Source organism: Haliaeetus leucocephalus, unplaced genomic scaffold, assembly GCF_000737465.1.
Source record: "Haliaeetus leucocephalus isolate CR32 unplaced genomic scaffold, Haliaeetus_leucocephalus-4.0 Scaffold1, whole genome shotgun sequence".
NCBI lineage: Eukaryota > Metazoa > Chordata > Aves > Accipitriformes > Accipitridae > Haliaeetus > Haliaeetus leucocephalus.
In genome coordinates this window covers 14,807,275-14,823,348 of record NW_010972437.1, presented here as the reverse complement: position 1 = coordinate 14,823,348, position 16,074 = coordinate 14,807,275, and the positions used below count along the sequence as shown (strand labels likewise).

At 36.6% G+C, this 16,074-nt stretch overlaps 1 protein-coding gene across 1 annotated transcript in view; it reads right to left on the bottom strand.

Annotated features, from left to right (window-relative positions):
• Positions 1-594: 594 nt before the first annotated feature.
• The window catches only part of COBLL1 (cordon-bleu WH2 repeat protein-like 1), a 39,429-nt gene continuing 23,949 nt past the window's right edge, over positions 595-16,074 (bottom strand). Inside the window, exons 10-14 of the mRNA XM_010567519.1 lie at positions 10,582-10,840; positions 7,888-7,973; positions 4,891-6,521; positions 4,133-4,315; positions 595-1,186 (exon numbers count right to left, since the gene is read on the bottom strand). Coding sequence (XP_010565821.1) covers positions 1,100-1,186; positions 4,133-4,315; positions 4,891-6,521; positions 7,888-7,973; positions 10,582-10,840 — 2,246 coding nt within the window. The 3' untranslated portion in view covers positions 595-1,099. The remainder of the gene's footprint in view (positions 1,187-4,132; positions 4,316-4,890; positions 6,522-7,887; positions 7,974-10,581; positions 10,841-16,074) is intronic.

The following is a 16,074-nucleotide window of genomic DNA, read 5'->3' as shown; positions in this document are numbered from 1 at the left end:
CCCCAAAATGTATAACCTTGACAAGAAATGCAAAATAGATAAAATATAACATGAAGCATGTTCTTTTAATATATATTCCATTTTGGTATTTAATGCTTAATCTATAAATAGACACTCTCAGACACAAGAATGCTTTGTAAGTGTGTTATTGTGCTGTTTTAAGATTAAAATATTTTACATGGATAAGTCCAAAGCCATTCATTCTTTAGTCATACTTCCAGTGAAAAAAAATTTCTTCTATTTCATTAAGTATCAAAACTGGAATTTGCATTTTATCACTAAGTGACTATATGCTGATGACTACTTTAAGTTATCTCTAGTTCACAAAAAGTATTGCTTATCTGAGTGCTAGGTAAATACTATATACAGGTACTGAAAGAGTAGATGAGAAACATCATGTAGTGCTACTGTTAAGAAAAGTTTTTAAGTAGTACAAAAATTTCCAATAATTTATGTCCTGATTTTTTTTTTGTGTGCTACCAGGAAAAAATTAAAGGAGATTTAAAAAAAAAAAAAAAAATTAAAAAAAAAAAAAAAAAAAAAATCAAAAAACTTATCCCAACTACTCTCAGCTGAAGGAACAAAACCATCTATTTTTTAACCAGAAACAGTATTGCATATAATTAGAGATTTTCTACTAATTACAAATTTAATTTAACAAAGTAATATGGAGGCAGCATGTGGTAGATTTATATTCATACAATCTGTTAAAGTAATACACAATTGAAAATTAATGATCTAAAATTCTTAGATTGCTTTAAATCTGTAATTTCAACATAGTGCTACATATTGTTCAGTCTTGAAGGCTAAAATCAAGAATTTTTGATTCTCATTCTAACATAAGCAAAGCTCATCTGCACCTTCTCTTAAACCTTTTTAGCAGCATAGTCAGCTTTATAAAGAGAAAAAGGCAAAATATTACCATAATTTACATACTCTAATAATCTTTCCAAGGCATCAAAGGACCCAGCTTGAAATTCCTATAACAATTGACAAAAATATATTAACATATACTTGCATTTACACTTTCAAAAATCTGTAGTTAGTATTAAGTTGGCCTATGAAGCAGTAGTAAAGTGCAAAATATTTGGTATAATATCTAGTGATCAGCTTTTGCTTCTGTGGAATACAAATGAGTAAGCCTGGCTCTTCCATTGACAGATATGGTGTTTGATGGAGGACCAACCTGGAGACGGGGGGGAGGGGGGTGGATAAAAAAGAGAAAAAAAAAGAGAAAAGAAATATTAACCTATTTTTCAGATTCTGCTCTCTGTAGTATGTTACACAGTGTTACTTCAATGAAACAGAAATACTGTTACTTCAGATAGCGTTTTTCTTATTGCAATGGAAGACCTCATATGATTTCTGAACAAAGCACATATGCTACAGAAGTGGAAATGTAAGAAATTACTTAAAAACATATTTTATCCTGTCTAAAAATTCCATGTGTAACTATTCAAAACATGCATAATTTTTAGTCCTTCTCCAGACTTGATTGCAAAGAAAGACTTTAAAAAACATCACTAAACCAAACACTTCTTATTAAATATTGAATAGAGCTGATTTCTTACAAGATCTTCTAACACTCCTTTATACCATGATAATGTTTCTTTTATCAGGAGCAAACTATAACTTTTAGGATAGATAGCAAAGACCTGATTTTCAGGGGAGATGCATAAACCAACAACTCCAATTGGAGTTAATGGGAGCTGTGGATGCTCTGAAGAGAAAAAATGGTTAAAGAGAAACCTCACTTGACCCATTTTAGGTTAGTAGTTACTGAGGGCCCTTTTGAACAGAAAAGACCAGCAACACAAAAGGCCACAGATCTCAGCATTGCATACTCACAACGCATTAAGTAAAACGGGAAAAAATAAAGAATTTGGTTAGTGGTGCCAGCATTTTATTTTTTTAATGATTCTCTCACATAGCTGAAAGAAGGGAGAGTATGGTAAGAGGTAAAAAGAGAAGCAAGCACCTGACAGACCTCTTTCACAATTCAAATGGATCAGGTTATTACTCAGTTTACTAAATGCAGCATGGAAGCTATGAGGTGAATGCATTTAAAAAGTACTTTCAACACTGGAAATCACTTTTGGGTGCTAATAAGTTATTGATACAAAATGCTTAATTTCTCTGCCCTACTATTGCCAGTTCTCAGTGTTAAACATAAAATGAGATCCATGTTTTTAATAAATTTACCATAGGCCAAAAAACCTCTCTTTTCTGCTGTCAGACATACCTGTACCACAGCATATGTGCTCTGGGTAAGAGTGAAGAGAACAGCATGTATAATTTTATGTTTGGCAAAATTTCAGTGGGTTCTTCATTGCCTTTTTTGTTTGTGTGTTTCAGCAGGTTTTTTTGAAGCCTGTTTCAGGTTTCTGTGTTGCAGAATGCTTTTCTTTATGCTTACAGCATCTTCATTACTGTAATTTCTTCTTAAAAAGTATAGCACTCTCCTCATCCCCAGTCTTAACAGATACTATACTGAGAAAGAACATCTCCCGCCCACAAGAGAGAAAGGGAGGGGAAAAAGGACTTCAGTCATCATCTCCCTCTTCTTCCCCATGCCATTCTTGTACCTAGATTGATATATGGGTCAAATCTACCCTAAGAACATTTCTATTGGAAAAGAATAAATAAACACATAATGAAGTTTTTCTTTGTGTTCTTTCTAGTAGAAATAGACTTCCTGAATTTTGAAAAGCATATTATGAGCTTTATTTTTTAAAACAACTACAAGCTACTGTGCCAACAGCCATGCCTATGCATATTTCCCATAAAAATAAAAAACCAAAGTTCACACACTATGCAAAATAAATAAAGTTCAGTATTATTCAGAATGTAATTATGCATTGGAGAAAAAACCCAACACCTTAATAAAAAAAATCCAAACAATATTTCTGGTAGAACAAATAGATTTGACCTCTAAGTGACTCTGAGCAATACAGCATTTTCTTAATCTTATCCTGTTTTTGAAGTGGCTGTGGTTAGTGACGTGTAGTTAGAAGTAATAATACAGTGTATTATGTACCACTGTTACTGACTAGAGGTCAAAACCTACTTGAGCATGCTTGTAAACTTTCTGGGAAATGGAATCTTCCTATTCAGTGTAGAAATGATGGGAGGTCTACAAGCCTCAAAGAGGCTGTTGCGGTGCTACATTGAAACAAAACCTTAGGTATGAAATCGATTGTTCTAATATTTGACCATCCACTGAGAAATTTTGACCCTAGGGAATCATTTTCATAAAACCAAAAAAACCCCTCACATCCACCCACCACACATCATTTGTTTCTTTCAAGTGGGAAAGGGATGGAAAACAAAAACTACTGAATTTCTTTAACCTTCTGCAATGAGAAATTATTCCTCAATAGAGAATGCAAAATACTAATGCTGGGTCAAGAAAGCTTTGTGTGAGATTATCGTTAAATGGTCTGGTTACAAATTTAAACCAATACGGATTTTTGAAGTGTGCAATGTTTTATCCAGTGAGAGAAATATAGGTGAATTTTAGGAGAGAGAAAAGAAAAATTAAGCCAGTTTTAACCTGAGGGGGGTAGGGGAAGATGGTCCTACCAGGACTGTTGACAAAACATTGAGAAATATCTTACTAATGATACCAAACAGCAGCAGGAGGCTTGAAGTACATTTAAGACTTAAGGACCTGAGAGAGTCTAATAAGTAGAAAAATACCATCTTCAGAACTTCTGTGTGTTATCTGCCTGCAAAAGATTGCAGCTACTTCAGGTCTAAGGTGAAGCTGCTTAGCATGTATCTAAAACCATACCACTTCAAACCATATAATACAAGCAAATAATTGAATATGTTCCTGATTTTATGAAAGAGATACTTAATTGATAACTTAAGAGATTTATAATTCATTTTAGGAAGATTTCCAATTGGATTTGTACTGTTTGAAAATATGGACATATGAAGCTTTGCGTGTGCATTCACCAGTTTGTTCTGCAAAACTGAACTCTCTTCCCCACCTCCCTTCCCATTGTTAAGAGATGTCCTGGCAGCACTTTGTGCCAAAGCTAGCTACTTTTAGTGTCAGGCATTAATATGGTAATTTTGAAGGAAGTACCACGAGTTTATTGTTATGGATGCAATGATGAAAACTCACCCTTTTCAATTTGGCAGCAGCTTCTCCAGAGCGGATTGCAGCCAGCAAGCTCTGGTGGATCTGTTCTGGGTCAGAGCACTGGAACGTCATCGTGGTTTGTCTCTTAGTGACAGGGGGTGGGTGGTCAGTGGAAGCACCTGACTGCGCCTGACTCTTCTGCTCAGTATTCACATTGCTGCCTTTCTATAAAGGAAGGAAGTGGGAGGAAAAGCAAAACAAAAACCTTTAATCTGAGTTAGTCATAAATGGAAAACTAAGTCAACCTGGCACAAGATTGCATATCAAACTGCCACCGTTCTAGTGTTTGCTTCCTTTAAGATTTCAGAGATCAGCGACATTTCCACTATAGCACAGTTTCTTCCTCAGATAATTATGCCAGCAAAATTTTATACCCCCATTCAAGTTGTGTTTGTGCCATGATCACTTGAAGCCAAACTGATTACACTACTCAATTAAATTTAAGAAATCAACATACAGAACCATGAACAACAAATCATAACCGCTCTGAACATAAAAATAGGTATACATAGTATAAATTATTCTATTTAATTTACCGTTCTTCGAAGTAGGGGATGCTAATTAGGCAAGAAATAATAATTTCAAATAATCTGAATGAGGTTTTTACTTTAACGTTCCCTGTATTCCTGTATTTCATTATGATGCTGTGCTGCTGCTAGACACCACAAGGTGTTTACACTGTATGAATAGAGCACTTCCTGGTCAGGGAGCAGTTCAGAGACTAGCCTCTAGATAGTTACCTTATTCATTAGACTATTTTGTGACCCCCCTGTTATGGTCTGTAAGGAAGGATTTTTCACTTGAGGCACGGAGGTAGGTGAGGAGGATTCAGCTGCTGAAGCAGCAGAGGAGACTTCACCAGGAAATTCCTCTTTCGGTGCCTGGCTAGTGATTGTACGCATCTTATTGAATGATTGTGACCTTTTGACTGCGGATGAGACAGCAAGAGCAAAAGGGGATGGTCTCGAACTGGAGTACGGCTTTGGAACTGCAAAAGTTCTTAGAGTTCTTAGGTTCAATGGTGCTGGTGGACAGGAGGGAAAACTTGGAGGTTTATTGCTTTTAACAGCAGAAGTGGAAGATTCAATTTTTTTTCCATCATCAACTTTTTCTTCATCTGCTGGAGGAGGAGAAGTACTTGTTTTATGTAAAGACAAAGAAGTTGGATCAGGTGATGAGATTTTTTTTCCCACCTCTGTATTCTTAGCTTCATTTTGAATGGAATTAGGAGCACAAACTGTACTTCTGGCAATTGCAGATGTCACATAATGACCTGAAGCTCTTCGTTGCATCTGCAGATAAAAAGAACTAGGCTTTGTTGTAGGACTTAATGCACTTGACTTGTCCTGAGTCTCAGAAGAAGGATTTGTATTATCCAAGCTTAGCATCAGTGGGACACGCTGTTTGGAAGACTGTGTTTCCGTCCAATTGCTCTCAGAAATAATCTCAGCTCCAGACGTCACAACACGTTCAGAAATGCTGTTCAGTCTGTGCAGCACATCATTTGCTGCTGCAGGTTCATTTTGTGAACCAGCCTGTGAATGACCCACACTTTTTGGAAGATGAGGAATTTCAGCTTTCACTATGAATTCTTTGGGGTCTTCATGCTTCAGAGAGTTTTCCAAAGTAGATATCTCTTGATCCTTATAATCCGATGGAATTTCTGATTCCCAGCTCTTCATTATTTCTAAGGATTTTGGAGGCACTATTTTATAAGTAGTCATTCCAATTTTTGGTATGTAATCCCTTGTAATTTCATTAGCGGGCTTGGGTTTAGGTTTGGTGTCCTGTCTATACAGAGCATGACATTTTACAGGAGAACCATCAGGAGTTTTTGCAGTTGTTTCTGGTGAAGCAAGATTACTGCCATTTAAACAAACGTGACTCTGATCTTTCATGGGAATTACTTTTTCATGGGTAACTTCTTGTCTCTCAAGATTTTGTTCTGTAGAAGTATCTTCATCCTCTCGTATTCCATCCATCACTTGAAGAAGGGGATTGTTTATATCTGTGTTGTGCTGAGGGACCAGTCCTCTAAATGTGGATGATTCACAACCCTGAGGTACAACAATTTCTTTCTGTGTAGTCCTTTCCAAATTGCTATCCAATGGACCTGTCTGGATTGCAACATCCTGAGTTTTTACTGTGTCCAAGCTGGTTTGATTTGTTTTCTGATCTTGCTTTTCTGGAATCAGTTGAGGATAATTCCTATGACTTACAGAGATGTCATATTCACATGCCTGGCAGTTTGATAGTCTGTCAACTTCAAGCTTGTTATTTTCTCTAAAATCTTCTGTTTTAATTTCAGCTGTCTGAAGTTCTTTCCCTTCTTCTGTTGTTGGAAGGAGTTTTGTATCACTGTGATCTTTAAGTTAAAGAGATATTCCAGAATTAATGCAAATGCCAAGAAGATTCAACCATCCCCCTTACATCATGAAGGCCCGCATCTGAGTATTTAACTACAAGGACTGGCTCTTCACTGGTATTGAAATTTTCCTTAACACTTACTTTTAAAGGCTATTTAAAGATATACTTATCTTTGACTAATATTGCTAAATAATAGTATTCTAACTCAGGTATTCTTCCTTAATTAACAGACTACTGGTGCCATGCATCAACGTAATAGAAAAATCTATTCTAGGATCATTTGACAAGTGCTAATGAATTTCAGTTGATTATATAGACATCAGTGACTCAAGAGCTCAGTGACTATTCAATATTAAGTTAGATGCAATTTTTATTTAGTTCCACACTTTTGTGGCTTCTGTGCTTTAGTTTTAACATTACAGATGTTATTTGTCAACTACAGCTTATGTATTTGTACAAGGGAACAACTGGAAAACATATTGACAAAAGCAATTTTCCAACTGTATTTTTCCAACTGTTTAGCAGGTCTGATAATTCAGTTTTCTATCCCCACACTAAACACGTAGTCATCTCCAAAACACAGGAATATTTGGGTCAAATTGTTTTAAATACAATATTGGGAAAAATTAAATCCTTTAGGAATAATCATTTGGGGTGGTATTTTGCAAAAAACCAAAATTTTAAGGATCTTACAAAATAGCAGTTAAGACTTATATCACATATAAACAGGACTCATGCAGTATGTTGTTATGATTTATAAACAGAGGTGTGCTGAATATAAAAGACTATGGAAGGCCTAATATATAAATCTGAAAATCAGTGTCATGAAAGGGTAAAATAAATCAGTCAGGTCACTAAATCCACAGAAAAATTTATGATCCATTAGATGCACAGGATGTCATAATTTCTTTTCATATCAGCATGTCACTTCGTTCTATTTGTGTTTAAAAAAATTTGCGTTTTCATGCAGAAAACTCATGCTAATTTCATAAGCAAAGAACAACTGATGGCCTCTCCTTCCCCGCTGTGGTGCACTGCCCATGTCACACCATGTGGCAGGATAACTTCTGCGTCCAGCCTTCCCTCTCCTCAGCGCTGCTCCACCCATACTGCCCTACAACAGCAGGATGCAGCTTTGACTACTGCTATAATAAAAAAAATATTAAAAATAAAACACCAAAACCCCAAAACTGCAGTCAATTCTTGTCACCTCATCTCAAAGAGGATACACCAGAGCTAGAGAAAGTATAAAGAAAATAATCTGATGATAGCAATTCAAGAGTTAACTGTATTGTCATTTTTTTCAAAGGAATAGAAAAGTTCTCTTCAACCTTGCTTTGAAGTATTAAAAATGAGTGGGAACTACTCACCATCAGTTTTGTTTTGATCCAAAATTCTAAGCTTCCTGTCTTTTTCAAATGCAGCTTGCTCACTGCTTATCTTAGTCTGTAGTCCTCTGTAAAGCACAACAGTACATTAAATATGCTGGTATCATTCATTCCAGTAAACACAAGAAACGATGCAAGAGAACTGGCAATATTCTCCAAACACAGATGGACAAAATAGAATCACTCTGCCAAACATTGGAGTACTCAGCAGAATAGATTGTGGGGTTTTGGTTGGGGGGTTTTTTGGGTTTTTTTGTTGTTTGTTTTTGTTTTTTTTTTTTTTTTTAAACAAGAGGAAATGCTGCTATGATATTTTACCAAAATGACATGCAGCTTTACTCTCTTCTGTGTCAGCAGATGATCAGTTTTCCTTTCTCCTCTCCCCCTCCTTTTGTTTACTCGTGCAGTTTGAACAAGCCCCTTTCCAGTAACAACTCAGTTTCAGTAAAACCACAATGGTTTATCATTCATTTAAGAGTGTTCTTAGTGTGAAGTGTTCTGACACCCCCAACAATTAAAATATGTCCTTGATTTTGTCCCTGACACGATATACAGGAAACTGCATGAGACACTGACTGCATATGAACATATGAACTGTGCAGTATAGACTTTTCAAGACAGTAATGAAAAATTTTCTGTCACTTTCAAGAAATACCTTGAGAACAACAGAGAAATATGCATGCAACATATTACCTGCATACTAAACATTTTGCAAATGCATAAAATTTCTGTCCTCAGATCACGGGGTACAAGAGAACCGCACAAATGCTGAATAAACCCCGGACCTTTGGGGGGGGAAATATTAAGTCCTTGGCCCAAATACTTAAAATTTCTCTTCAAAAAAGTTATTAGAACTTCAAATTTACATCTTGAAGACATTTTTATTTTCTGTAGTTACAAACACTGGCATTATGAAGATTCCAATTCATTTGCCACATCAAATGTATTAGTTGTCAGGAACCAGTGCCTTGAGCTGAAACATCTGCTTTGAATCATTTAAAATGAGAACTTCCTCAATAACCATCCATTCTCATGTTGCTTGTATGGTCCAAAATATACTGTAAGTGTCCAATAAACTGCTAAATGGGAGCATACGCTCTCAAAATCATTGTTGGAAGAAAGTTGAAGCTTAGTCCTGCACTCTGTACTCTTGCTTATCTCCTTCCCGTGAACACAGCTGAGGGACTGAACTACAAGTATTCACAACAGGCTGAACTGTTTAAAAAACAAAAAACAAAACAAAAAAAAGAACACCACCCCCCACCCCCCAAACCAAACCCAAAGCCACAAAACACCACAGACTATTGTTCTAGAAATCAGTGGTTTTGACTGGAATATTACACGCATCCCTGGTTTGATTAAAAAGCACTTCTTCAAAGTAACTAGATCTTACATAAAAGATCTGAATTATCAAAAGGTTTCCAGAAATATGTCAGAGCAACCCTAGTCCTCATTCTGGAATCCCTGTGATATTTCAGGAAAGAAAGGATTGCCGAACTCTAAAGTTAGAACACACAGTACATGCTAGATGATACTCACCAGGATTATAGGCCATGAAAGGCTATTACAAATTAGTGCGGGAAAAAAGAAACATCCCCTGGACAATTGGCCAAACTGGCCCAATAACACACGTCTGATAATTTGCAAGTTCAAGACAACTTAAAAATAACATTTGGCCGATCCTCCTCCTTGTAGATCCCCACAGAGCAGACACTCCCAAGCAAGTGGCACAGTATTTGTCAGGACAGAGCACCAAAGATTTTTGCAAAGCCCCATTTGGCCTTGGACTGACAAAAAAGACCCTTGAAATACAAGTCAAAGCTCTCCATACTACCTTGAAAGTTCTTGGCTACAGGGGCAGTCACACATTTTGGCTTCAGTACAATAATTGAAATAGTTCTTTCAATTTAATTTGGGAACAGTAGCCAGTTTAGTTGCCCCAGGGAACAGAGAAAGAGTGAATTACATTAACACAATGGGACTTCTCTGGACAATCAACATTTATTTCAAGCAGGCACTAACTCATGTTGGAAACCTGCTGAGTCAGGTAGTTTAACAAACATGCTGAAGGGCGAAGGTACAGCATCACCAGAAGGGAAAAAGAGCGGTTAAAGAAACTAATGTGTTTATTCTTTAAAAAGGCAGAATTAACTTCTTTTCCTGAGAGCAGATGGATTGAGACAGGTCAAGACAACTGGCTAACATATAAGGAAAAGACAAAAGAAAAATTTAAACCAAAACAAATATGCAAGCAACAGATAATTGTGTCCAGAAGAACAGAAATGGCCAATCTACCTGTTTGTCCCCAACTGTAAGAATTAATTTGTAAATTTTCATTTAACTAATCAATCTAAATCTTTTCACAGCATGCTGCTCTAGTAAATATGCTGGGTATTTTAGAGCCAGGTTCGGCTTTTCGGGGTCCGGCTCTTTGAGTAGTAAGGAAAGGGAGGCTTAAACAGAATAACCTGCAGAACACTTCTTTATCATTTTTGTTGAAAAGCTTCACGAATTACTGTGCACAGAAGAGTGCTACAATGAAAGCTAAGCATATTAAGCTCATTCCTCTCTCACAATTCTCTATTCTGTGCTCCACAATGAAACAGCACTCTACATTTTATTTGCCTCCCCCATTCCCTCCCCAATGCTCCTTTCTTTGTCACAAAACGTACTTACTTGCCATCTGTGCTCATATTTTCTTGTTTTTCTTCCTTGAAGCTTTGTGAGTTGTCTACAGAAACACTGCCAGGAACTGGAGCTGATGAAGCAGGATCATTTTTTTCAGTTTCCAGTGGTACCTCAGCAGAGCTGAAGGCTGCAGTAACCTCTCCTATCCTGAGCAAGGTATTTGTACTTTCACTGTCCTCTCTCTGTTGCACACTCATCTCTTCCCTTTCATCAATTTCTTCCAGGTTGTACTCTGAGCTCCTTACACCTACACTCACAGGAAGAAAAAACAAAACAAAACAAAACAACCCACAGCTCTCAATGCAGGGTGTAGATACAAAGGGACTGGTAAAGTCAGCCTAAGTAGTTTGAAGAAGGAAAAATCAGACTTCTTTTCATAATTCAAGTTAAAAAAAAAAAAAGACAACTCATTCAGAGTTTTAACTTCACAATATTTTCTGTTTCTTTCCAACTCTCTCTTTTTACACACAAGAATATGCTCATCACCATGCTACTGTCCATCTGTTTCTGCATCTGTAACTACTGTGTAACATTTTCCTTGTTTAACCCAAATACTGGATTAGGATAGATCAAAATATATTTAACAATAACATAATCCCAAATTTCATGGGGGCACACAGTTTATTTTACCCAGATTTCTTAGTACTTCCATTAGCTCCCCAATGAGTTTTAAAATACATGGGTTTTTTATATCAGAGTAGGTATGCTAGAGAACTAAAGAGCAAACTAAATCTCAATTTTGCCTGTGGTTTGAACAAGTTTGATCATCACTATCAAAAATTTCCCATGATTATCCTAAATGTATTAAATCATAGAAGTATATTGTGCAGTGCACTGTATACAGTAAAAACACACAAAAATCGGGTACATATAAAAGCATTAATCCATAAAAATAATTAAGTTTTCAGCTACAGCATTGTTAAATTAAAAGGTTTAGTTACTGGATTAGGACACATGTACATCAGTGTAACTAAAGTTAAACTAATACATCTAGCTATTTTGATTTCCAGGGGGATTAACCATCTCTAGCTTTACTTCCCTGCCAGCAATGTTCCTACACGACGATGATTCATATTTTTCAGATATTAGTAAGTAGACCACACAATTAACCTCTTGGCTTTGCAACTTGCATTCTATAACACAAAGAAGACAGTAACTCCATCTATATAGTGCAATACGGTGCCATGGAAGGCTACCGGCAACAACGGAGCCATACAAGGAGTGCACTCTGCCTGACCTGACCAGGGTATTCCTCTCAGCTTTGTATGCACCGATACCTTTTAGGTACAGGCCTTGCACCTGGGCAGTTAGGTTTCAGACTTTCCTAAGTTGTGTCGGTAAATTTCCAAGTGTAAACCAAGGCTAACAATGAAAACAAAATACTGGCTTAAAGCAAGCAATACTGGAAAGCAGCAGATCCCAGAGTATGAAAAATCTTAAGATTGACTTTTTTTGTACAGACTGGTATCCTACAATGCTTCCAGTACTTCTAGAGAAGTACACTGTTATAGAAACATAATAGAAGACTGTATATATTGGAGAAGATCTCAGTACAGAACAGAAACTTTGATTTTTCCAGTAGGGTCATTAGTTAAGAGTTCAGTAATACCAAAGTTACTCATTCACAGTTACAGAGCAACTACAAAAGCCGAACATTTTACTATTTAACTCTAGTTTTTGTATTGCACTCTTGTAATAATGCTTTGTAGTTACACATTAAGTAATGCGATCAACATGTGTCATAGCACTGAATGTAGAGGTGATTTAGATCCCCAGGGAAAGAGGAGCAAGACTGCGAAGTGCTGCAGGTGAGCTCCTTCCATGTGATTTAAGCACAGGTACATACAAATATGCCACGCTGGTATTAAAGGGACTCCTTAAGAATTTACCATTAGTAAGGGCCTTCTCTTCCTTTCCCCCCCACCAAATCCTTTCATCTCCATCTAGGGAAAAGTCATGCCAGCAGCCTCATACTTTGGGAGATGATTTTAGTGATAGCAGTACAATTTTATGTGTGCAAAGATAAATATACATGTCACAAGGCACAAACAAAGCATAACAGAATGTGGGCAAACATCAAACCTGCTGAGACTATTCCACAGCCCATAACCAGCCCTCAAGAACACTGTCTCCTTCACCAATGAGAACTATTATGCCATGGGCCTGAGCCATCACCAGCCACAGGAACAAACACTAAGGCCTTTCGTCTAAATACTCTGTGGAAACCTGAATTATACAACAAAGCACAGCCAGGACTTCTGACAAGACAAATGGAAGCATTCTGGAGTTGCTCTGGCTTTGTGCCCAGGCACTGCTGTCATCTCTATCACTTTTTCTCTGGAGAGAAGTATAACAAAGGCTGAGTTGTATCTATACTGATGGGATGGAAACTTAGCTTGGGTTGGTAGGAGGCATTCCTGACATTCCTGCTACGTGAAAAATCTGTCCTTTGCTGTGCTAGGAACACTTCCAAGCTTTGGAGTGGACTAACCTGACCTATGAATGTATAATACCAAACAAAAACAACCCTCACACTTTTTCCAAAGTGCTCTACTTCATTTGTCAGCATAATATCAGCCTTGCTTGGTGTTAATTTCAACTAGTGGTTTTTCATCTGTTACTGGATCTCATTCCAGACCCGGGCCACCGCTGCTGCAGCAGAATGAAGTCTGAATGCATTTGATATATAAACAACATTTAACAGCCATCCTTCACTTACATCATGCAGTTAACACCCCAGAGGAACAGTTCAGATTTTACGACTTGTTTCCAAACCCTCAGTTTAGAGTTTTTATATGCAGCACTTTGCTAGGAAGTACTTACAGCAATACTGGCTACGCACTGTTGCCTTATTGCTTATATACTCTATATGTTGGTCCATATATAATATAAATTGCGTTTTCATCTGTATATAACTTAGTTCCTGTGAACATTAGTCATTGAGTTTTAATTAGCCCTAAAAGAACATTATTAAAGCCTACAGGATGACATTGTGAAGACATACCTCATAATATGACTGACATACCAACTGCAAGTCTCCTTTGAGTTAGTAAGAATACCCTTTGCACAATAGAGAATAGGCTGACACTGCGCTGTGAGCCATTATGCTTGTAAGCACCAAAGCCAGAAAGCCTGACCCCATCATGCAAATCTGCCAGTGTTTTTCCTCTTGACTCTACAGGCCTTAAAAAGGGTCTTAAGACATACTGTAACCAAGAAAATTATATCAAGGGATTTGCTTCATGGGAAATTATTTAAAAATCTGTAATTTTTAAATTTTTTTTTTAAACACCATTTCATCCTCTTCCCTAGAAAAAAGACTGAGCATTAACTGAACTTCGGGAAGGGGAACAAAAATTGTAATTGAGAAAAAAAATTGTTGTTTATAATCCCAAATGTTCAAATTAATTCTCTGTCAATGTTTATTCCAGTAGATGTATGCCTTCAAACTACTTTTGTCAAGGTACAGGCTATATCTACACCATGGGAAAACTGTCATTTCACAACAGAAATGTTGCCTATTCCAAATCACATAGCATAGTTCCACTTAATGTATACACATCTATTAGCTATGCACTACTTAGACACCAAATTGAACATTTTTAATGGTTCATTATAGGGCAGAAGGTAATGCTATATTTGCAGCTTAACTTTTTTTGCTTATTTGCTAAAGTAGCAATGCATAACAGAACTACTTTGGGAATGCCAGTCATAGCTGAGCAAAACCTCACAATGCTTCCAGAAGCCTGACAATCAAAGCAGTATTAATCCAAATGGAAGGAACAACCAAGTTTATTGAAAGTTAAAATTATATCCAACTTAGCAATTAAAGAGATATTGAACTATTTTATCCATTTAAACTAATAGCCAAATATGCATAATTTTTGAACTAGAAATAGGACAAGTGTACTGCAGTTGATTTTGTTACAGGTGAATATTGGTTCTCACAACATGATGGGTTTTCCTCAAAGGAGCCTTTATACATAGGCCTCAGGACAGTTTCAGAGATGCCACCAGAGAGCAGCAGTATCCCATGAGAAAAAGAGAAAAAAAAAAAGGCAGGGAAGCTGTGCTGTGTGACTCGTCTCTACATTTAAAAAAAAACAACAAAAACCCCCCAAACAACAAACCCAACAAACCACATTACATTAAGTCTTCAGCAAAGGACACTGCATGAAGACATCGGCAGCAGAACTAGAGAATGAAGACTGTTACTAACTGCAAAGGTAAATCCCAGAGCTCAAACACAGGTTGTTCTAAGCCCAGTGAAGATGATTACATTTTTCTATTTCTTTCCATTACAGCTTAAATTAAAATATTAAATTACAAAACTCAAATGCCTCAAGCAGAGGTTCCTAAAATTATGGAAAAGCAAACAAGCCATTTCTATGAAGTTCAGGGTTGTTTATCTATGCAACACTTGGACATTACAGTGATGGGAAATGCAGAAATTCTAGCACGGATCTACAATCTTAAAATAGAAACAAGAAAAACCCAAGAAAACTAAACCCCCTGATTTTCAATCATAGCATAATAACTTTGCTCATCATCTTACACTCATCATATGTGGGTAAACATAGTTTTCAACACAGAAAATTAAGTACTAATAAACATCATTAAGAGCCACTCACTTAGAAGTGACTACCTTCTATCTGCTACAACTAGGAAAAGGAAAGGTTACAGCTTCGTTACGTCTTCAACTTCAGATTGCACAGTATAGGTTCATACTTCCCATTTATTAAGTTACATATTATTTCTATTAAAGGTCTTTTCTGACAATTTACATAAATTGCCCTAAACACAAACCAAGCCCAAATTTACTGATTTATTTTTTTCCCCTTTGCCAGAGACCTAGGATGGCAAGTGACACTTTCAACTCTTGTTGTACATTTGTGTTTTACCACTCCAACCAATTTCACTGGCATTCCAAATGAAACAGCTGGAAAACTACTTAAGAGTTGCTGTCAACTAGCACAGAAATTGAGTGCTTAGCCTCATATAATGCCAGTGGCACTCCACATACTTAGTGTTTATATATTTCATTCTTAGTGAAATACATTGAAGAGTGATTTTTCCAGACTGTACTGGCACTGATTATTCTAAAAGCTTTTACAAATTTTAGAAGACTCCTAGATGCTGTATCTTGTATCTGATCCCTACAGTCTGATGCTTACAAACAACAGTACTTAACAGTACAAACTGCATAAATTAAAAAAGTATTAAGTTCAGCAGCTAAAGAATTGTATATTAAATAGCTATACTTTTATATATCACATTTTTTTCCATAGGACGAACAAATGATTTCATTTAATGTATGAACAACTATTTATGCATACAGTTTATATTTACAACCTATGTTTTCACAGGCTGTTCAGATGCAAACAAAAAGGCAGGCACAGATTTGCTTCTACCCCTAGATTATGCAGGTCAAGTGCAGCAAAAGGCAGGGTTCTGAAATCAAGACCGGGCTTTAGCTTTTGA